The 23133-nt window shown below is 40.0% G+C and overlaps 2 protein-coding genes across 7 annotated transcripts; one reads left to right on the forward strand and one right to left on the reverse strand.

Moving 5' to 3' along the window:
• Nucleotides 1–2524: 2524 nt before the first annotated feature.
• Nucleotides 2525–3052, reverse strand: LOC145156206 (uncharacterized). Its single transcript, XM_079075678.1, has one exon. The coding sequence runs from the start codon at nucleotides 3050–3052 to the stop codon at nucleotides 2525–2527; it is 528 nt and encodes a 175-aa protein (XP_078931804.1).
• Nucleotides 3053–4266: 1214 nt separating this feature from the next.
• LOC145158831 (uncharacterized) lies at nucleotides 4267–13829 on the forward strand. 6 transcript variants are annotated; one of them, XM_079077676.1, is made up of 9 exons: nucleotides 4267–4417; nucleotides 4503–4637; nucleotides 5336–8057; nucleotides 8237–9463; nucleotides 9920–10513; nucleotides 11302–12261; nucleotides 12478–13260; nucleotides 13381–13465; nucleotides 13554–13829. In XM_079077676.1, exons 3-8 carry the CDS (start codon nucleotides 5367–5369, stop codon nucleotides 13444–13446), a joined length of 6321 nt encoding a protein of 2106 aa, XP_078933802.1. In that variant the 5' UTR covers nucleotides 4267–4417; nucleotides 4503–4637; nucleotides 5336–5366; the 3' UTR covers nucleotides 13447–13465; nucleotides 13554–13829. The 6 variants fall into 6 exon arrangements, with proteins under 6 accessions (XP_078933802.1, XP_078933804.1, XP_078933803.1 ...); XM_079077678.1 differs by having other exon boundaries at nucleotides 4503–4559; XM_079077677.1 differs by having other exon boundaries at nucleotides 4267–4396.
• Nucleotides 13830–23133: the final 9304 nt, after the last annotated feature.

Raw genomic sequence — 23133 nt, forward strand, 5'->3', positions numbered from 1 at the left:
ATATAGTTTATTCTTTTTTCAATTTTGTTCATATTTGTTCTTGCGTGTAACCCAAAATGACACTGCTGATTATAGTAATATTACCGACTTGTGTTCAAGAAACGCCCCAAAGTAAAGTCCAGAAAGAGAATAATAAGTTGACTTGTCCAATATTACTAAAGAAAAAATAAGTAAAGGTTTACCACACAAAACACCATGAAAATCGAAGGTGTAATTGGAAACCCGAAAGTGGTAGTATAAACCAATTGTGGGGACCATAACTTTATTTCTTACGCCTTATCAAAAGCTATAGTGTATCATTGGGAGCTGATAGTAATCATTTTATATAAGAGTAAACTATAAATACAGTATTTATGGTTTGCAATTTCTTTTAGAAGGAACCTTAAACATTTTAACAAGATTTTTTTAAGAGTAAATTACACGTATGGCCCTTATGGTTCGGGGTAATTTGAATGCTTAGTCCTTTTTTTTTAACTCAAGCGGTCCCTAAAAGCATCTTTATTGCGCGTTTGATCATTGTCTAACTAAAAAGAGTATATTTTCTTTAATACTTTTTACAATTAATAATTATTTATTTATTGAAAATATATTTAATAACTAATGTGGGTCCTATCCCTTACCTTCACATTTACTCACCATGCTTACCTACGCCTCTTTTCCCACTTTCCTCTTTTTCACACTCATTAGAAGTGAAATCACGAATCTGGAGAGATCAAATCCACCGACTCCTTCACATTCAATCGTCGGAGTCCCCCAAAAGTCCACCACATCTCCTCCATCTGCTCCTCTTCCTGATGAAACAACCTTAGCCGAGACCATCATCGTTGTTTTTTTACCAACACCAAACAAGAATGGTGGGTTCAACTAGATGACAATGGTGGCGAGTTTTACCTGATTCCCTACATAACTTCACCAGTACATGATCATTTTTTTTTCTAGATTCAAGTTGCAGAAATGATGGTGAGGGTGGGTTTTACTGGAAAAAAAACATAACTTTTCTTTTATGGATTCAACTTGACTAAAAGCATGTCCTTCCCTCCTTCTTTCCTAAAAAATTCTGCCTGGAAACAGATATAGTTGGACTAATTTGATGAGAATAAAGATTTAGGGCTCAAGATTTTGGCTAAAGAATCTTACAGTCGGGTTTTCATTGTTTTCCTTTAATGATTGTTATTGAAAACAGCTACCCGAAGAAGATTACCATCGCCAAAAAACAAAACGGTCATCAGAGAAGATTATCACCGCCGGACAGAACGGACATAGAGATGACCGACAACCACTAAACAGACGCTTCATAGTTTCATAAGGAATGAGTGGGAAGCCCTTCCCGAAGAAGATTACCATCGCCAGAAGGGAAGCTTCCCTCACTTTTTGTAGGCCATACCCCCTTTCCCTCACTTTTCTTTCCCTCACCTAAAACCCAAGGAATGGGTGGGAAGCCCTTCCCTCACTTTTTTTATTAAATAAAATTAATTTTTTTATGATTTATAATTTTTAAATTAATACTAAACATAAAATTTAATTAAAAATAAAAAGCAATTCATTAATTAAAATAAAAATTACATTAAACCTAATATTTAAATAAGTAGAAAAATAAAAATAAAAACGCAAAAAAAAAAAAAAAATCAAACAACCCACAACATAAAAAACATAATTAATATCCTAATTTTATATAAACCAAAATACGTCACTCGGAATCATCATGTTCGTCATCGCCCTCATCGTCCTCGTCATCGCCTTGATCGTCTTCATCATTCTCCCCAGTGTCACTCTCGTCGTCGGAATCTTCACTCTCGACGAACATATCAGAATCCTCGTCCGATTCGTCAAACAAATCATCGTGAGGAAACTATAACGGGGGCTGAATATGAGCCATATAAATGTGCTCCACCAAATCAGCACGAAGGGCGTGATGAATGTCGCGGTTGTGTACTTCTCTTCTATTCACCCTATACTCTTGTGTACCAACAGCTACTCCTTCGACATTTGGCAAAACTTCATTTTCGTTGTACCGGCATATCGCTCTTCCTTCGTCTTCAAGAATCATATTATGCAATATGATACATGCATACATTACGTGCTATAACCTTTTCACCTCATATGACCTTGCCCCGACCGTTAGTACTTGCCAACGTCTCTTAAGTACACCAAATGTTCGCTCCACATCCTTCCTAGCTGACTCTTGCGCCTCTTTAAACTTTTTCCTTTTCTGGTCGTTAGGACATATAAACGATTTCACAAAAACAGACAAGGGAGGATATATACCGTCAGTAAGATAGTATCCACGCTTATATGCTACCCCATTTGCTTGAAAAGGTACATCGTGCGACTTTCCAAGGTAGATATCGTTGAATACCGGCGACTGGTCTAACACATTGATGTCATTGTTTGCACCAGCTGGACCAAAGAATGCACGCCATATCCAAAGATCATGTGATGCGATAGCCTCTAGAATGATCGTCAGCTCTTTGTGGTCGCCACTCATGTACTGACCACGCCATGCGTTGGGGCATAATGACCAACTTCAATGCATGCAATCAATACTACCTAGCATTCCAGGGAATCCATGCTTGCCTTCATGCACCGTGTACAATTGGTGGATATCGTTGATAGTTGGTTTAGGCAAATATCGTTGTCCATAAACTAAACAGATCGCTTTGCAGAACTTGTACACACACTCCCGCACGGTACGCTCTGACATCCTAAAATACTCGTCCCATTTGTCTGCGCCCATGCCGTATGCTAGATGACGAATTGCAGCCGTGTATTTTTTAACGGGAGAGAAACCTTTTACCCGCCTTGCATCCATTTTCCATTGGAAATATGGAAAGCGGCCTTCCAAGTCGCCAACAATACGTAAGAATAGTTGTTTCCTCATCCGGAACCGACGCCGAAACTTTACAGCGTAGATGGTGTCATCTGCAAAATAATCTTCTATAAGGCGATTGTGTCCGGCTTCATGATTTCTACGCAACCGCGGCTTTGTTAGCTTAGATCGTGCACATGATGTTTCGCCCAGTCGGTTTTGATAGTATACAACCGTTTTCGCCATGACGGAACCAATAAACTTAGCCTCCTCTACGGCCGTCGAATCGGATGATGAAGATGATGACATTTTGAATAATATTTTTTGGAGAGAAGTATAAGGTATGAGTTAAAAAATGATTGGATGTTGTGGTATTTATAGTTTAAGAAAAGGAAAAAAAAAATATATATATTAACAGCTATATAGCCGTTGGAATCAAACGTTACAATAAAAAAAGAAAAACAAAATAACGGACCAATCATGTGAGGAGTGAGAACGCGGGATCCCCACCCCCACCCTCTTCCCGCGCTAGCCTACCCGCACGCACGGTGCGGTGTTCCCCATGTGCGGGAAACGTCCCGCACCTCTCCCCGCAGTCCATACCGTCCGGCCTAAGAGGGGTGGAGTATTAGGTGGGCCTACCTTATTTATTAAACATTTTTAATACATAAACCAGAGGGTGTGCCCTCGCGTTGCTATGGGTTGGAATTTTTTTTTTTATTGTTTTTCTTGGTTGTTTCAGATTTCACGGTTCGTGTTTGTTTATGGGATAGTTTTTTTAGAATATATATAAGGGACCAAAGTTGAAAAAATATAGAAACTATGGTGGTTAGATGTTGAAAAACGAAAATTAATATTAAAAAAGAGAGCAAAACTGTCAAGTTGTAGAAAATATTGTGGCTTATTCTAATTAATATTAGAGAATGGACCAAAATTGTCAAGTTGTAGAAAGTATTGTTGCCAAATTGTGTAACATTAAAGAATAAGGGACCAAAAGTGTTAACATCACAAACAATTGTGGCCAAAGTTTGAAGGGACAAACTTTTCGATTCCTAAGTCCTCCCACTTTTTAATGGAGTCAAAGGCGGTGCAATGGAGTCGGTGGCAAAATTGTAGAGCATGAAAACTTACCAGGGACTAAACTGTCGATTTAAGAAATTTATGTGGCAAAAATCTGAAATAGACAAAGTATACAATTGCTAATTTAGGCCACTTTTAATATTATTAATTAATATTAATAATAATATATTAATATATTAATAAGAAATAAAATATTAAAAACTTAAAAAGAAAAAAAAGGGCAATAACGTCTTTTTAGATCTAAACGAGCACAAAAATCCTTTTGTAAGGAGCATACAAATTAAAATAAATAAATAAATAAATAAATAAAAATTAAGAAACTAAGAACAACAGGGAGCATTCATGTAATTTATTCTTTAGTTATTTTAAACTTAAATATCAATACCCCCACCCCACACTCCGAGTCCTTGTCCACTCCAACCACTGTATTGAAATAAAACATCGACGCCTCCAGGATTCTCTCACTCTCCTCCGAAATGCATTCGTCTCCAGCAACGACGCCGACCTCCGGTGAGGAAGCTGATCTTCAGTGTATTGGTCGCTCTCTCATCTGGTTTCACTTCTTATCTCTGATGCATCTGCCCCTCTCACTCTTCTTTGATTTCTCTGTTCCTAGATCCACGGATTATAGAACCATAATGCGACAATGAGGTTTTAGGGGTTCTGCATAAAGGTAGAGGCAATTCTAAGATAAGCAACATCGATCGTGAGAAGCGCAAACACGCAAACAGTTGGTTAATGACTTTTTAAGGTTTTAGGGTTCCGATATTTGATTCTTTTTTAGTGTTAATACTTAATATCAGATTTTTTGTTCTGATGGGTGAAGGCAATGGAGGTGGAATGGCTCACTTTCCCTCCGGATTTCTGGGCTGAAAATGTTTTCCAATAAAGATTGAACCTCAACTCCAAAAGCATGGTCATTAACATGTGTCTTTTTCATTTTAGATGACGTGAGAGATGTTTATTGCAAATAATGACTTGGACAAACTCCGTTTAAATATAAATCTAAAAAAACCAAACTTTTGTTGGGAATGATGATCTGTGAAAACATTGATAAGTGTGGATTGAGCTTATCACAACTTCATATTTTTATGTTTTGTTATCTTTACATGTATATAAAAACAATTAATTAAACACTTAAAGATTCATCTTTTTGTAATCATTCAAACTTCATATGTTTTTGGATTTTTCTTGTTTCAACATAATAAATAATTTCTAAAAAGTTGACCATATGAAAAGCCATCTTTTTTTTTTTTAATTTTTAATTTTTATTTTTATTACCATCATTTACATTTAGTATAAAATTATCAAAGCTTTAGGCAAAGCTAATATAAGTATACACCCATATACACTAAGTGAAATGAATTTAGGATGCATGTAGTTGTTTGATTATAGATTTCCATCGAATTCCCTTTGCTAAGTAGTTGGCTGCTATGTTATACTATGCAGGTGCTACTACCACAAGTGAGAATTGCCAGCAATGGAGGTTGCTAGTGAAATAATGAAAGGAGTTTTTCAGGTTCTCATGGTTCCAGTTAAAAAACAACTGGATTACCTGATTTCGTACAAACAATATGTAGGGAAGATGCACACCAAATTGAAGGATTTGGATGCTGCAAGAGTCGGTGTGGAATCCCAGAAGAAGCAAAACAGAGAAAGACGTCTTGAGGTTCCTGCCCAAGTCGACCCTTGGTTGATAGAAGTAGAAAAGATGAATAAAAAGGTAGCAGACTTTCCAAGTGAAGTCCTCGGTTGTCTCGATCTCAAGAGTAGACACAAGCTTGGAAGGAAAGCCTTCAAGATATTCAAGGAGATCGAGAGTGTTCTGGGACGATGCCCTGATATCCGAGGTACTGAACTACAAATTCCTGTGGGGAGAATTGATTCCATAATGGCATCCACCTCTACACCATCACGTGATCGAAATGAATTCCGCTCAAGAGAGAAGACTTTTACGGAAGCACTCGAAGCGCTTGGACCCAACCACAGTTCCCACATGGTAGCCTTATGTGGGATGGGTGGAGTGGGAAAGACGACAATGATGAAGAAGTTGAAAGAGGTTGTGGTTGAAAAGAAAATGTTTAATCATTATGTTGAGGCGGTGATAGGGGAAAAGATGGACCCCATTGCAATTCAGCAAGCTGTTGCAGAGTACCTTGGTATAATTCTAACCGAAACCACTAAACGAGCAAGAACTGAGCAGCTCCATAAATGGTTTGCAATCAATGCAGATGGAGGAAAGAAGAAGTTCCTGGTAATCCTGGACGATGTATGGCAGTCTGTTGATATGGAAGATATTGGTTTAAGCTGTTTGCCAAATCAAGGTGTCGACTTCAAGGTCTTGATTACATCACGGGACCAAGCAGTTTGCACTGAGATGGGAGTTAAAGTTGATTCGGTTCTCAAGGTGAGTGTCCTAGAGGAAGCGGAAGCACAAAGCTTGTTCCTCCAACTTTGGGAACCTTCTGATGATGTTGATCCTGACTTTCATAAGATCGGAGAAGAAATTGTAAGGAAGTGTTGCGGTCTACCCATTGCCATCAAAACCATGGCCTGTACTCTTAGAAGTAAAAACAAGGATACATGGAAGAATGCACTTTCTCGTTTACAGCACCATGATATTAATACAGTTGCACCTGCTGTTTTTAAAACAAGTTATGACAATCTTCGAGACGAGGTTGCCGAAGCTACTTTTTTGCTCTGCGGTTTGTTTCCAGAGGACTTCAATATTCGTACTGAGGACCTTCTGTGGTATGGATGGGGCTTAAAATTATTCAAGGGACTAGATACTATAAGAGAAGCAAGATACAAGCTGAACACATGCATTGAGCGGCTCATACATACCAATTTGTTGATCGAAAGTGATAAAGTTTGGCGCGTCAAGATGCATGATCTGGTGCGTGCTTTTGTTTTGGATATGTTTTCCAAAGTCGAGCATGCTTCCATTGTCAACCATGGTAGCAGTAAGCCAGGGTGGCCTGAAACTGAAAATGATGTGAGCGCCTCTTGCAAAAGAATCTCATTAACATGCGAGGATATTATTGAGTTTCCTAGTGACCTCAAGTTTCCAAACCTCTCGATTCTGAAGCTTATGCATGGGGATGAGTCGTTGAGTTTTCCTCAAGGCTTTTATGAAGAAATGGGAAAGCTTCAAGTTATATCGTATGATCATATGGATTCTCCATTGCTTTTCTCGTCACTTGAATGCTCCACCAACATTCGAGTGCTTCGTCTCCATCAATGCTCATTGACATTTGATTTATCTTCTGTTGGAAACCTGCTGAATCTGGAAGTGCTCAGCTTTGCTAGATCTATTATTAAATCTCTACCTTCAACAATCGGAAATTTGAAGAAGCTAAGGGTACTGGATGTGACAGGTTGTGGTGGTCTTCATATAGATAATGGTGTCTTTAAAAATTGGGTCAGACTTGAAGTGCTTTATGCATACTCGTTTGATCGTTATGGAAATGCCATTAGCTTCACAGGTGATAAGTGCAATGAAGTGGCAGAACGTTGGAAAAATCTTTCTGCATTAGAATTTGAGTTCTTTACAGACAATGCTCAATGGAAGAATCTGTCATTTGAGAATCTTGAACGATTCAAGATTTCAGTTGGACGTTCTTTAGAAGGAGATTATGTTATTAAAGAGAGCAAGCACTCATTCAAAAACACGTTGAAGTTGGTAACCAAGAAAGGTGTACTATTAAAATCTAGAATTAACGAGTTGTTTGAGAAAACGGAGGTGCTTTGTTTAAGTGTGGATGGTATGAATGATCTTGAAGATGTTGGGGTGAAGTCCTCACTTCGTCCTCAGTCCTCTTCATTCCGCAATTTAAGAATCCTTGTTGTTTCAGAATGTGCAGAGTTGAAATACCTTTTCACATTCAGTGTTGCAAAAATTTTGTCAAATCTTGAGCATCTTCAGGTTTCTAATTGCCCTGTTATGAAAGAACTCATACAACTTGAGAGTGGCGTAGAAGATACAATTGAGTTCCCCAAGTTAAAGATTCTATCGTTGAGTAGGCTACCAGAGCTATTGGGTCTATGCCTGAATGTCAACATAATTATTGAGCTACCACAACTCATGGATTTAGAAATTGGAGGTATTCCAAATATCACAAGCATTTATTCCAAGAATAAGCGGGCAACATCTTGCTTGTTAACGGAAAAGGTAAATATGTTTTATCTTAATACATTTCAAACAATAGTTTCAAAAAGGATTTCATTCACATTGTGTTTTATGTTTAATAACAGGTGAAATATATATAAAACATTATTAGTAACTTGATTGTATGGTGTATAGTTTGTAATGGGTATTAATGGATATTGAAAACTTCAATATTTTTTCAGGTTTTGATTCCAAAGTTGGAGAAACTGTGCATTGATTATATGAAGGATCTGAAGGAGATATGGCCTTGCGACTATCGGACGAGTGGGGCAGTTAAGTTGAGAGAGATTCAAGTGGAACATTGTAATAATCTTGTGAATATGTTTCCGTGCAATCCCATGCCAATGTTGTGTCATCTGGAAGAACTTGAAGTCAGACATTGTAGGTCCATTGAAGATTTATTCAAAATTGACTTGGATTGCATTGCAGCAGATGAAAAAGGAAGCATCAGCTTGAAAAAGATTAAGTTGTTCAGTTGTGATAAACTTGTGAATTTGTTTCCTTGGAATTTCATGCCATTCTTGCATCATCTGGAAGAGCTTGAGGTAAGGGATTGTGGTTCCATTGAAGAGTTATTCAATATTCACTTGGATTGTGTTGCTGCATTTGAAAAATGCAGCATCAGCTTGAAAAAGATTTGTGTGGACGGTTGTGATAAACTTGTGAATCTTTTTCCATGCAATTCCATGGAATTCTTGCATCATCTGGAAGAGCTTGACATCATGGGTTGTGGTTCACTTGAAGATTTATTCAATATTCAGTTGGATTGTGTTGCTGCATTTGAAAAAGGCAGCATCAGCTTGAAAAGGATTTTCGTGTCCCGTTGTGATAAACTTGTGAATCTGTTTCCATGCAATCCGCTACCATTGCTGCATCGTCTGGAAGAGCTTGTGGTTTGGAAATGTGGTTCCATTGAAGAGTTATTCAACATTGGCTTGGATTGTGTTGCTGCAATTGAAAAAGGCAGCATCAGCTTGAGAAGGATTGATGTGTCTAGCTGTGATAAACTTGTGGATTTGTTTCCGTGCAATCCCCTGCAATTGCTACAACATCTTGAAGAGCTTCAAGTACAGAAATGTCGTTCCATTGAAGCGTTATTCAACATCGACTTGGATTGTGTTGGTGAAACTGGAGAAGGCGGCACCAGCAGCTTGAGAAGCATTGAAGTAAGGAAATTAGGAAAGTTACAAGAGGTGTGGAGGATAAAAGGTGCAAATCACTCTCGTATCCCTATCCGTGGCTTTCAAGCTGTTGAAAGCATAAGAATTAAAAATTGTAATAGGTTTAGAAATATATTCTCACCCTCCGCCTCCAATTTTGATCTCGGGGCACTCACCTCTATGGATATAATTGAATCGGGAGAAATTAGGAGAAAATATGGATCGGTGGAAAGTAGCCAAGGGCAAGAGGTATTGTTTAATGCATTTATGTTTGTATTTAATGAACTAACATTGCTTATCAAAACAAATTACCAACTACGTACCCAAATTTTGTTTGTTTGGTAGGAACCTATTGCACCTTTTCATGATTTATTATTCAAGCAACCTTTTCCAAAAAAAAAAAAAAAAAGAGTTTTGACTATCTTTCTGTGATTGCTTTGACCTTTCCATGTCATAATTTTGTCACAATTAAAAAACAAAAAGTTCACTATTTTAAGGACAAAAACCGTAATGTTCTTAATTTGTTGACTATTTGCATCGTTTCCAAATATTCCTTGAAAGAATACTTAAAACTAAAATAATCCTTCTCAAATCAATTTTTTTAAGACAAGGAATTGTGAAAGGATGTGCATTCATCAAATCATAAAGGTAATTCGAAATTAGCTTAACTATTAAAGTTCGTAATTACATTTCTTGTTTGTGCAGAATACTCTATTCCCAACCAATCACATACACTCATTTCATTATCTCCGTAATCTTGAGTTGGTGGAATATCAAGGAGTGGAGGTGATATTTGAGATGAAGAGTACTCCAACAAGTCAGGATAATCAACAGCGAATACTTCCCTACCTTGAGAATTTGGATATAAGATCTTTGGGGAGGATGAGTCACGTGTGGAAGTGCAACTGGAACAAGTTCTTAATTCTTCACAGAAAACCGTCAGAATCCCCATTCCACAACCTCACAATCATAGAAATGAAAAGTTGTCGTAGAATCAAGTACTTGTTTTCACCTCTCATGGCAAAACTTCTTTCCAACCTAAAGAAAGTCGAGATAGAAGGTTGTGCTGGTATGGAAGAAGTTGTTTCAAACAGAGACGATGAAGAAGAAGAAGAAAGAATAACATCTACATCTACCCACATAACAAGCACCACTCTATTCCCTCTTCTTGATTCTCTCATTTTAGAAAGCCTGCAAAATCTCAAGTGTATTGGTGGTGGTGGTGGTGCCAAGGCTGGGAACAATGAAATATCTTTCAGCAGTACCACTACAACTACCTCCTTTCTTGATCAATATAAGGTATGTTTTCAACACGTTCAGCTACCTATTTAATTTCTTTTTTAAAATCCATTTTTTCTTTGGAATAAATCATATTCTATAAAAGTTCAACAAACCCTATGCCTAGAAGATATTGAAGAAGTTAGTGCATGAAATTGACTCATTAGCGGCTATAGAAACCCAACGATGAGATTAGAAGGCATAAAAGTGCCATTGATTTGAACATACAAGAGATTGAAATTTTTACTTCTTGTAATCGGATTCTGAGTTATTCATGTATGTGTATATGTATTTCCAACAATATGAAAGTCAGATTTCTATCAAGTAACCCATCATGTGAATAAATTTCTTCATATTAATTTATGGGTTCAATTAGTTTTGTTTTACTCTATGCTTGATATTCAACATCAACAGCTAATAATAAATATTAGCCCTCCTATTATATATCTTACACAAATACATTATATCTCAGCATTAATCAAGCTGATACAAAATCATTGGCCAGGTCGTTCCTCATTTCAAATAAAATATATGACAATTTTAAGCTTTTTGGTCTAGTCATATGCTCTCTTAAGCTGGTTAATCGTGCATTCCAAAATTTTAGTCCCACATTAAAACACTTTTGGATTACAACTTCCTGAGATACATTGTTTCTGAAGCAGTTTTATGATGTGGACAACATTGTGTCATTTATTACAAAAAAACAAATTTTAATTAAATTTATTATACAAAGTGGTGCCTTGTGGGTAACAAACAGTTAAGCTTTATAGAATATACAACATAAAATATATTTTTGTCATGTACTGCAGTTTTCTCAAGTGGATGGTGTTTCTTGGACCTTATGCCAATACCCTAGAGAGATAAGTATATGGAAGTGTCATGCATTGTTAAATGTGATTCCATGGCATGCAGCAGGACAGATACAAAAGCTTCAAGTGCTGAAAATATACTCTTGCGACAAGATGAAGGAGGTGTTTGAAACTCAAGGGATGAACAAAAGCGTTATTACCCTGAAACTTCCCAACCTAAAGAAATTGGAAATTACTTATTGTGACCTTTTGGAGCATATATTCACATCTTCCACACTTGAAAGTCTCGTGCAACTTGAAGAGTTATGTATAACAAATTGCGATGCAATGAAAGAGATTGTGGTGAAGGAAGAAGATGATGAAGTAGAGAAAACAACAACAAAGACATCTTTTTCTAAGGCCGTGGCCTTTCCTTGTCTAAAAACTATTAAACTAGAGCACCTACCGGAGCTGGTGGGTTTCTTTTTAGGGATCAACAAAAGTGTTATTATGCTTGAACTGGGCAACCTAAAGAAACTGGAAATTACTTATTGTGGCCTTTTGGAACATATATTTACATTTTCTACACTTGAAAGCCTCGTACAACTTGAAAAATTAATGATAAAAAATTGCAAGGCAATGAAAGTGATTGTGGTGAAGGAAGAAGATGATGGAGTAGAGAAAACAACAACAAATGGATCTTCTTCTAAGGCTATGGTGAAGTTTCCTCGTCTAAAGTCCATTACACTACTTAATCTACGAGAGCTGGTGGGTTTCTTTTTAGGGACGAACGAGTTCCAGTGGCCTTCATTAGACGAGCTTGGAATCTTTAATTGCCCAGAGATGAAGGTGTTCACATCTGGTGGGTCGACAGCTCCACAGCTCAAGTATGTGCAAACATGGACTGGAAAATATAGTCCTCCTGGAAGTTGGTTTAATTCACATGTGACAACCACTAATACTGGACAGCAGCATCAGGAGGTATAGCTTTTTTTATTCCCATTTTTTTTTTTTGCATTTATGATCTGATTAAGAAATCATGATGCCCAGTAAAAACATAATTAAATAAAAGATTGATACTAGTTTCTGTAAAAGTGACCCAGCTGAAACTTGTTTTAGTTGGATTGGAGTTGATTGCCTTATATAATATTTCCTCTTTTTTTTTTTTTTTTTTTTTTTTTTTTTTTGGCCTTGCAGACCCCATGCCCGAATTTAGAAAGTAGAAGCTCCTCATGCCCTGCCGCGTCTACTTCAGAAGACGAGATCAACATTTGGTCTTTTCATAATATGATCGAATTAGATGTGGCATATAATCATCATGTTGAAAAGATTATTCCATCCAACGAGTTGCTACAACTGCAAAAGCTGGAAAAGATTCAGGTAAGGGACTGTAATTCTGCAGAGGAGGTGTTTGAAGCGTTGGAAGGGACAAATAATAGTGGTTTTGATGAATCACAAACAACTCTTGTCCAACTTCCAAACCTAACCCAAGTGGAGTTAGATAAGCTACCTTGTCTGAGGTATATATGGAAGAGCAATCGGTGTACGGTGTTTGAGTTTCCAACCCTAACAAGAGTCTCTATTGAGAGATGTGATAGGTTAGAACATGTTTTTAGTAGTTCCATGGTTGGTAGCCTGTTGCAACTCCAAGAGCTACATATCATTAAGTGCAAACACATGGGGGAGGTATTTGTTGTAGAAGAAGAAGAGGAGGAATCTGATGGCAAAATGAATGAGATTGTGTTCCCTCGTCTCAAGTCCTTAAAACTCGATGGACTTGAATGTCTCAAGGGGTTTTGCATTGGGAAGGCGGATTTTTCATTCCCATTATTGGATACTTTGACTATCAAGAGATGCCCAACAATGATGACTTTCACCATGGGAAATTCCTCTACCCCACAGCTAAAACAGACCAAAACAGGTTATGGCCCGTCTTATGTAGAGGAAGACATCAACTCCTTTATAAATATGAATCAAGAGGTACATATTCTTAAACTATATCTGAAAACATGTCATGGACCATTTTTTGTTATACATTGTCAGAGCCCCAACCATATTTTCTAAATTTTCACCTTTATATTTATTATATGTTTTATGCAGGGATTCAACAGAAACAGATATCATTTTGATTATTCGTCTGATGAAGCGGGAGACCAGGATTTTTAATGTCAACATTATATCAAAGGTAATTTCTATTTTTGTCATCCTAGCTTGTTGCCATTATATAACCTTATTTTTCTGTGCATTAATGGTCTTTCATTCATGTTTTCTAGATTATGGTGATGTGAAATCTTGCATTGGATTACAACTTAAGATTGTGCTTGCTTGTTTTTATGTACAACCTCAAGAATCAAAGGAGATAAGCTTTGAAAACATCCACCATTTGATATTTTCCTTTGAAAACAATGTCCTTGTTTTGGTTCTAGTTAGTACTCACGTCTTTTCCCCCTTGCTTTAGTTGTAATTTCCAAGGACTCAATTGCTTGACAAAAACAAACCACAGGGACAATTTTGTAATTTACTCTTTAAATAAAACTCACCTTGATGTATAGGCTCACACGAAGATCTTTGACATATATTTGCAAAACAACCTCCCATTCCCAACCCAAGCATATAACTGAAATATTTTGGTATGCCCTAATACTTGTCCTGTTCAATTAAATGTGACACCTAAAGTTACTCTTAAACAAATCTCTGTTCACCCGTGCGCAAATCCTTCCAACTTATCAACCTAGCTGACATAAGAATTAAAACAAGACTATACTATTGGTTAAAATCTTACTGTTGGTCCATAACTTCTCAGAGAAAGTTTTATCTAATATGTTTCTGTAGAGTGTAGATTGTAGTAATTGATATGCTAAGTTGACAATTCACGCTATCGTTAACTAAAATCGAGTCGAATAAAATAACAACACATGAGACGTACCTTGTTCTTAATTTTCTTTTGCTTGTTCCTGCCCAGACCATGTTTCTTCAAAATTAACTAATTAGATTGTGATTTCGGATTCTGCATCTTCCACTTTTAACAATACTTGATTGAATTGCACTTCGATCTTCATATATTCTGTCGTCGGTTGATTGTTTTTCTTCGTTCTTACTCTCACTAACCGCCTAAATCAATAACACAACATGTTTTTAATATTTAGACAAAATTGCTAAAATGGTCCCTGTGTTTGTCAAGTTTCTGTAGTTTTGGTCCAAAAAAGTTTAGTGGTGCATCAGTAATCCAATTTCTGATACTTTGTGTGGTTTTGGTCCCTATGGTTGACATTTATATGTAGTTTTAGTCCATACTCCACCTGAAATGACAAATCTGCCCTTAATAATTTTCTTTTTAATTTCATTTAATTTATTTTCTAATTATTCTAATTAAAAAAAAAGAAAAAAGAAAAAAACCCCAAACCACCCCTCTTATCCCTTCCGTTTGGGGCTTCTCTCTCTCTCTCTCTCTCTCTCTCTCTCTCTCTCTCTCTCTCTCTCTCTCTCTCTCTCTTATGCTATTCTGTTCTTCATCCCAATGACCTATATCTTGTTAGTACATAAATGTGAATGGAAGTTTTACCAATTTTGGATTTGGAATCTGTTTACGAACCGGAAGCAACCCCTTTTTATCCATATTCAAATCTCCACAGAACCCACCACCCGTCATCATCAATCTTTCTCAAACCCTAACCGTAGGAATGACGTGTAACATCCCAAAATTTAAGACTAAAAATTTCGTTTTTAAATAAGTTGTCATGAAAACCAACAATATAAAAACATGCATAAAAACATCCCATGTCAAAACCAAAGTGTCAATAATCAAAACATGTTATCATAAAACAATATCAGAGTGTAATCCCAAAGATCTCATGTGCGAAAAACATAGTGTGATGCGCTGCGATGGAGCCGACTCCATTCCTTTGAAAACGAAGTACGTGAAATCAAAACTGAAAACCGTAAGCACGAAGCTTAGTGAGTTCCCCCATCATACCAAATACCATATACACATAATGCCTATCCCTCGGTATCTTTCAACCGGTATCTGTCTGGCATAACTGGAAGCTGGACTCCCCTTTGGTATCTTTCAACCGGTAACCGAGAGCTGACCTCCCCTTCAATATCTTTCAACCGGTAGCCGGGAGTTAACCTCCCATTCGGTATCTTTCAACCGGTAACCGGGAGCTGGCCTCCCCCTCGGTATCTTTCAACCGGTAACCGGGGACTATTTCACCCCTACCACTACCACATAATAACATAACATAAACATACTGCTAGGCATGCATGGGTTCTGACGACCCCTTCGGTATCTTTCAACCGGTATCCGGGGACTATTTCACCCCTACTACTACTAACATATATAACAGAGCATCCTAGCACACAAATATAACAGATAGTGGCATACCAGATAATTATCACAAAGACAATCATCTAACAAACAACTCCTACTAGTAGGCCGACATTGTGGCCTTAGACCCACTTCTACTGGAAGGTAACTCACTTCGCACTGCTGAAGTTCCGCATACAAAACTCTAGCTGCTGGATGACAGATTCCCGAATTGTCAACATCAAAATAACACCCAATTAATAATTGGGTTCCAACAAAAATCCATAAGTCCATGCCTGGGGTAAAAGACTACTCTACCCCCAACTTAGCTTGATTCAAGCCCAATGCCCAATCCAAAGGCCTAAAAGTCAACTATGAGTCAAAGCCCAACATATGGCCCAATTTTCCAAATTGCGCCCAAACCTTTACATGTTCTTACCCTAAGGCCCAACCATTTACTCTAGTCCAAACATTTGTTCCAATGGTCCAATATCTCATAATCATAAAGGCCCAATTATGACCAACCTATGGCCTAATTTTCCAAATTGGGCCCAAACCCTCACATGGACCTTATCCTAAAGCCCATCCATATATTCTTAGTCCATATGATTGTTCTTGAATGGCCCTTCAATAGCCCAATCACCAAAGCCCAATAGAAAGGCCCAACTTAAGGTCCAAGTAAAATTAGGATTTTCTCATAAATTGACGATTAGGGTTAAGTGTTTCATACTTAGCCCATTAAGGACTTAAAATATTAAGTCCATCAATCTATTGGGTCAATCATATAGTGTGGTCGGCTTAATACAAAATCCCAATCCGGTCATCCAAAATGCGGGTCCCAACACTCCGAAACCCATATATCCAAAATTAGGGTTTTCTAAACCCTAATTAGGGTTTCCAACCCAATCACAACCCAATAGGCATAAAAGCTAAGTCTTTAGATCAATTAGGGTTTCATTAGTTAGCTAGGGTTAGACAAGTCGGGCACCACCCACTACCACCTTAGGTAGTGGTGATCAACAACGACTCGCGGGGGCGGCCACCACCTCACGGTGGTGGTTATGGTTCTAGTCCAATTATATCCAAACATCCAAAAGCAAGCTAAACATAAGCAAATGCACACCGCCACCCAACACGGCGGCTGGTGGCGGCAACCACCACCTCATGGTGGTGGTTATGAGTTTTCTTTGATTATTCCGACACCGATTACAACATACAACACCAAAATCCCAAATAAACACACACTCATACTAAGATAAAAACACACACACACAACCACCCTTATGGTGGCCGACGGTGGTACATGGTGGCAGCCACCACCTCACGGTGGTGGTCGTGGCCTTTTCTCGGTTTTCCTGCCAAACGAAACCACACACAACACACACTACAACAGAAAACACACCCACACACGCTTCTGTTTGCAAAGCACCCAACCACCCACCTGGCGGCGTACGGCGGCGGCAACGACACAGAAAGGCAACAGTAGTGGTGTTGACAGCGGCAACCACCATGGTCAGCCGCCATGGTGGTTCTTTCCGGTCACCGGCATGAACACAGGATGTAACCGAAACACGCACCCATTTCCTCCTCTTCGGGGTGACAGCCGCAACCGGAGCACCGCAAACAGGTGGCCGCTTGGAGCCACGGTGGCGACGGAACACGAGAAGGGTAGCAACAGAAAAAGAAACGGGGAAGGAAATGGGAGAAGTTCGTTTTCTCTAACCACGACGGTAGCAGCGACAACCAAGCTTTGTCGCCGTCATCGGCAATGGAACAACAGTAGCGGTGGCGCCATCGGCCGGAGATAGCGGCGGCAGTACTCGACTGGTGGTTCCCGGTCTTCCTAACTCGTACGTCGTGGACCAATGGTGGTTGCCTTCGCCGGCAGCGGGAGCAACATCAAAAGACGATTTCGCTGGCAACAATGGTTCGCCGGTGGCTTGGTTGGTCGGAGAAGCAAGAGAGTAGGGTGTCGGCCAGTGGTGGGAGACATAAGGGTGGAGGTGGCGGCTGATATGGCTCCTAGGGTTAGGGTTTGTTACAATATATATGAAGGCAACTAGGAGGATGACGGGTTATGCCCGTAAATTTCAAATCTTGACTCATTTTTACACTTCCAGCCCTCCCCATAAGAATCTTTTCAAATTAGCTCCAATATTTACCATTTAAACCCTGCCTTCTGAAATCCCTTACAAATTAAGTCTGAAATTTTACCAAGCAGCCCCTCCCTCTACAAATTATTTTCAACTGAAGTCCTTATGTTACCAAATGGCCCCTCCTCTACAAAACCTTTTCAACTTAGGTCCATAATTTACTCTTTAGCCCCTGCTTCCATAAATCCTTTCATATTAAGTCTAATACTTACCAAATACCCCCTATCTTCTAAAAATCATTACAAAATAAATCCCGGAACTACACTTTAACCCCCGAATAATCCAAATTATAACATTTGGCTCCCCAAAACCAACACCCTACTAGATATTATGGATTTTAGGGCTACTATTCATATAAATTTTATCTAATTATTTATTTAATAAACGGGGTGTTACATGACGGCTCTCTCTGCTCCTGATAATCGAAGACCCACATGCCTCTCTCTGCCCCCTGCTTGTGGAAAAACTCCTACCCCTAGCAAACTCCGGTGAAGATGGCTTGCGACCCAGATGTAAATTCAAGCCACGTTGCCTACTTACCACCACCCCTTCGTCTTCTCCGGTAGCTCCATATGTGCGTTTCCAGATCTGCAAACGAGAGCGACATACCTGATCTGTTCTTTAAACCTATCGATCTATAGATTTAAACCCGAGGAAGAAGAGAGAGGTGATAAAACCCTTCAAACTGAATTCGTCTTTTTTAAACCATTGATCGTCTGGTGTTTTAGGTCTTCTGGGAGGGAGAGGCAGTTGGAAAACATCCGATGAATGATGGTTTGGTTGTCGGTGGTGAAGAATCATCTCGTTAAGGAAGAAAAGTTGAGGGTGTGGGGAGATTGTAACGCCCATATCCCAGGTATGCATTTAAATATTTATCTACTCATTTTTTTGCAAGGCAACTCGACGAGTTGGTAGCTCCAAACTCGTCGAGTAGAGATTAAGAGGGACGTGGGTTTTGATGTCTACTCGCCGAGTTAGGAATCCCCGACTCGACGAGTAGGACTTCCAGACTGAAACCCAAATTTTAAGGGTTTGGCCCCCCTATTTAAAGAACATAACACCCCTTGTGGCCTCCCTCATCGTCCTCCATTGTCCAGAAAACCCTAACCAGTGAGCTTCAACTTTGTGTGAGTGTGTGAACCATTTTTTAGTGTTTTAGGGTGAGTTGAAGCTTGTGAGAAGAAGAAGAAGCTAAAGGAATCCAAGAGAAGGTTGTAGATCCAGGAGCAACATCACTTTTCCTTCACTTTCTGGTAATCAAGTCTATACCTTGACCATTTATTTTCTAGATCTTCTTATTTTGGAACCATTCATGGATGCAAGCATGATTTGGTGTATCAACTGCAGATCTAGAGTCTTTGAGGGACTCCATGGCATAAAGGTGCCAACTTTATGGCCATGGGAGTCCCATGCACTTTATGACACACCTTTTTGGACCTTGTGAGCTAAAAACCCCATGTATGCACGTAAAGTTGGAAACTTTACGTGACATAAGGACCTTAGGGGTCCAGATCTATGTTTTCAAGGCAATGAACCCAACTAAAATCGACTGAATAGATTAAGATCATGGGGGACTCGACGAGTTGTTCATGCGACTCGGCGAGTCGGGTCATGGTCCCCCAACTCTTCTGTTAAAGAGTGAACTCGTTCAGTCTAGGAGATGACTCAGTGAGCTGGACATAGTTTTGGACTGGGGGTTTGAAGAACTCGACGACTCCAAGGAGGGAATCGACGAGTTGAGTCGGGGTGTCCCAATTTTATGACAGACGAAACTCGACGAGTTTGTGAAGAGACTCGCCGAGTTGAATCGGTTGACCACAAGTCCGAGTAGTACAGGAACTCGCCGAGTTGGGAGATAACTCGACGAGTTGAGTTGACTGAGAGTCGACCTTGACTTTGACTTTGACCCAAGCGTTGACTTTGACCAGGGGTAAAATGGTCATCTTACCCTAGGAAGGATTATCAGATTTTGATTAAGTGTTATTATGAAAATTGATAGTCGGGGAGTCGCCGAGCAGCTGTCAGAGATTCTTCACTCGAGTTTTCAGCAGTCAGCCTTATGAGGTGAGTTTCATTCAGTAGGAACGGGTCTACGGCACCAAGGCATGCCCGTATCTTATATGTGATATGATAGTAGCTGAGTGTGGGCGGGGCCCGAATCTTATAACAGTCGAGTGTCGGCGGGGTCCGAATCTCGTAGTATTATTTGAGTATAGTTATGTGACTGTTTGATAGAAGTAGATATACTTTTGTCTGTGTGATACTTGTATGCATGTTAGACAGCGAAGTGTGGGCGGGGCCCGAATCTCCTAGGTAGCGGGGTGTGGGCGGGTCCCGAATCTCCTAGACATCAGAGAGTGGGCTGGGCCCGAATCTCCTAGACAACAGAGTGTGGGAGGGGCCCAAATATCTTAGACAACAGAGTGTGGGCGGGACCCGAATCTCCATGAGAGTGGGCGGGGCCCGTATCTCCTAGTTGCATGTTATGTGTATGGTATGTGGTAGTTTGGGGAGACCCACTAAGCTTCGTGCTTACAGTTTTCAGTTTTGGTTTCAGGTACTTTCGGTAGCAAAGGGAAGGGCTCGGGATGATTGCAGTGCACACACCATTTGTCAGTTTGGGATGATTATACTCTGATATTTTGATATACATTGATATGATGTTTGAGATATTATGATATGTGTTTTGGATAACTAATGTTTTATTAATAACTAAAAACGCAATTTTTGGTCTGTATTTTTGGGATGTTTCAAGTTGGTATCATAGCCTTGGTTTGAGGGATTCAGACACACTCTCGGGTGTGTCTGAACACAAACTAAGGACTTGGTATGAAAATTTTCAAAGGAAAATCATTTTTACAAATTTTTTTTGAAAAGAGAAAAGAACTTTGAAAAGAGAAAAAGGGTGTGGTGCATGCAATCAGTCGAGCTGAAGTAAGTACTCCCAAATTACCCATACAAGTTATGTTATGATATGTTTATGAGAATTGCATGCTAGATTAGGACTAAGTATTTAGGAAGGATGCCTTATGTGCCTATTATATGTGTATCAGCTTCATGAGAATTGCATGCTAGATTAGGACTAAGGATCTAGGAAGGATGCCTTATGTGCCTAATATATGTGTATCAGCTTCATGAGATTTGCATGCTAGATTAGGACTAAGGATCTAGGAAAGATGCCTTATGTGCTTGTTATATGTATCTCAGCTTTATGAACTGCATGCTAGTACAGACTAGTCAGGGATAGCCTGAGAGAGATATGCTTGATTATGTTTACTCGATGCTCGAATGCTGCTTGCTTTGTGCTTTTAGGAGTTCTAGTTATCTTTTACTAACTAGTAAATGAATATGTTACGTTACATATTGCGAGGACTAAATAATTTCAGAAGGTTAGGTCTAGCTCTATTGCGCAACGCTTGTTTGAGTCCAACCGTTGTAGGGTAGGATCTCTCATTCGAAGAATTATCTAGTCTTAATGATATGTAATAGTATTCACGAGCTAGTTAGGGGGAGATAGCAGGAATATCTTATGCAGCTAATAGCGGAGAGTGGGTTGGTGATTACCCTAGGGCAAGCCTAGGATGAGTTTAGCATGAGATGAGCAGTAGTGGTAGAAGGGACTTGGTGGAGTCGAGGCAGTTTTTGAGGAAAGTACATATATATGTGGAAGGTAGTATGGGCTCGTACTACTAAAAGCAGAGGATCCGTACTCGAATCAAGGAAGGCTGAGATGAATCCAGGAAACATGTAGTGTGTTAGATCTCTCGAGATATGGTAAGTATACTGATGTTTGTTATGGTGTATTTTCAGTATGGTGACGCTACGCACTAGGCCAGTGGGCACTTCAGGCACTAGTGAGGGATCAGGCTCGGGCACTGGAGTCGGGCAGCTTGACGAGCAGACGAGGGAGTTTATCTCCTCTGAGATCACACGTACTATTCTAGACCAGACTCCTGTGATCTTCGGTTCGGTCAAGGAGGGTGTTTTGGAGCTTCTGGATGAGAAGATGAGCACTTTCCGCACTGAGGTGGCGGCCATGATAGGGTCGCGCATGTCGACTTTCAGGGAGTTCAGGGCTTGTGGAGGTCCCTACTACCATGGGGCTCAGGACCCCATTGCTAGCACCAGATGGTTGGCGAATGTCGCCAACGTATTCCGCACCAACAGAAGTCCCGAGGGGGACAAGGTCAGACTTGTGTCCTGTCTTCTGAAGGACAGGGCACGTGATTGGTGGGAGGAGGTTGGGAGAGCCATTGGAGATGATGCAGTTTTGAATGCGATGACCTGGAGTGATTTTTCGACCAGGTTCAGGGCCAAGTTTGCACCTGTGATTGATGTGCAACAGTTAGCGAGAGAGTTCCAGGATTTGGAGAAGACGACAAAGACTGTGGCAGAGATCACCGCCAAGTTTAGCGAGAGGTCCCTTCTCATTCTGCAGTATGTGGCGGACGAGGAGATGAAGAAGGCCTGATATCATGAGATGTTGCGGAGTGATATCCGCTAGTTTGTGAGCCGCTCCAACTGCAAGACGCTGGAGGACATGATTGCTAGGGCTCGTCAGAGAGAGATTGATTTGGAGATGGAGAGGAAGAGGAAGCCAAAGTTAGTGTCTGGCGTGGAGGGCTTGGGCAAAAAGCCCAAGGTAGATTCCCGAGGGAAGGGCCAGCAAGGCCGAGGCCAATGCGGCAAGTGTGGCAGGGAACAAGATGGGTCGTGTAGGGTTGGTAGTTCGAGTTGCTTCAAGTGCGGCCGAACTGGGTCATCAAGGATTGTACTGCTACCACCACCATCACATCATCTGATCTGATTTGCTTTCAGTGAGATCAGAGGGGCCACAAGAGGTACCGGTGTCCGAGTTTGGCAGCAGCAGGAAAGGTGGTGGCACCCGCCCCTACTATATTGAGGATTACAGACGGCCGTTAGGGCCAGACAGAGGCACAAGTGGCGAAGAGCAGAGCCTTCCAGTTGATAGCAGAGGAGGCACGAGCAGCTCCTGATGTCGTTACAGGTATGTATCTTCTCCTTATCTCTTTATTTATCTTGATTATTGCTTATGTTTATGTGTTTGTTATATGATAGTTCTTAGTGAACGATATATCAGCCTTGGTGCTGTTTGATTCGGGGGCAACCCGATCTTTTGTGTCGCTCGCTCTCAATAAGCGATTCGTAGGAGCTCCACGGGAGCTAGATTGCCCACTGGATGTGGAGATAGCGGATGACAGGACCGTTAGGGTTGCGAGGGTTCACAGAGGTTGTACACTATAATTATTTGATGAGCAGTTTTCGGTAGATCTGGTTCCTATTCCCCTGCGAGGGAATAAGGTTATAGTGGGTATGGATTGGTTGAGCCCCAATGGGGAAGTGATTGACTGTGAGCAGCAGCTAGTGAGAGTT

The sequence above is a fragment of the Lactuca virosa genome, chromosome 2, assembly GCF_052849685.1.
Source record: "Lactuca virosa cultivar CGN04683 chromosome 2, Lactuca_virosa_CGN04683_v6, whole genome shotgun sequence".
NCBI lineage: Eukaryota > Viridiplantae > Streptophyta > Magnoliopsida > Asterales > Asteraceae > Lactuca > Lactuca virosa.

Excerpts from the sequence above, each read along its gene's own strand:
- LOC145156206 (XM_079075678.1), bottom strand. The coding sequence starts at position 3,052 with ATGGCGAAAACGGTTGTATACTATCAAAACCGACTGGGCGAAACATCA.
- LOC145158831 (XM_079077679.1), top strand. The coding sequence starts at position 5,367 with ATGGAGGTTGCTAGTGAAATAATGAAAGGAGTTTTTCAGGTTCTCATG. Across the intron at positions 8,058-8,236 it reads CTTGCTTGTTAACGGAAAAG|GTTTTGATTCCAAAGTTGGA; the intron begins GTAAATATGTTT and ends ATATTTTTTCAG. Across the intron at positions 12,262-12,477 it reads CTGGACAGCAGCATCAGGAG|ACCCCATGCCCGAATTTAGA; the intron begins GTATAGCTTTTT and ends TTGGCCTTGCAG.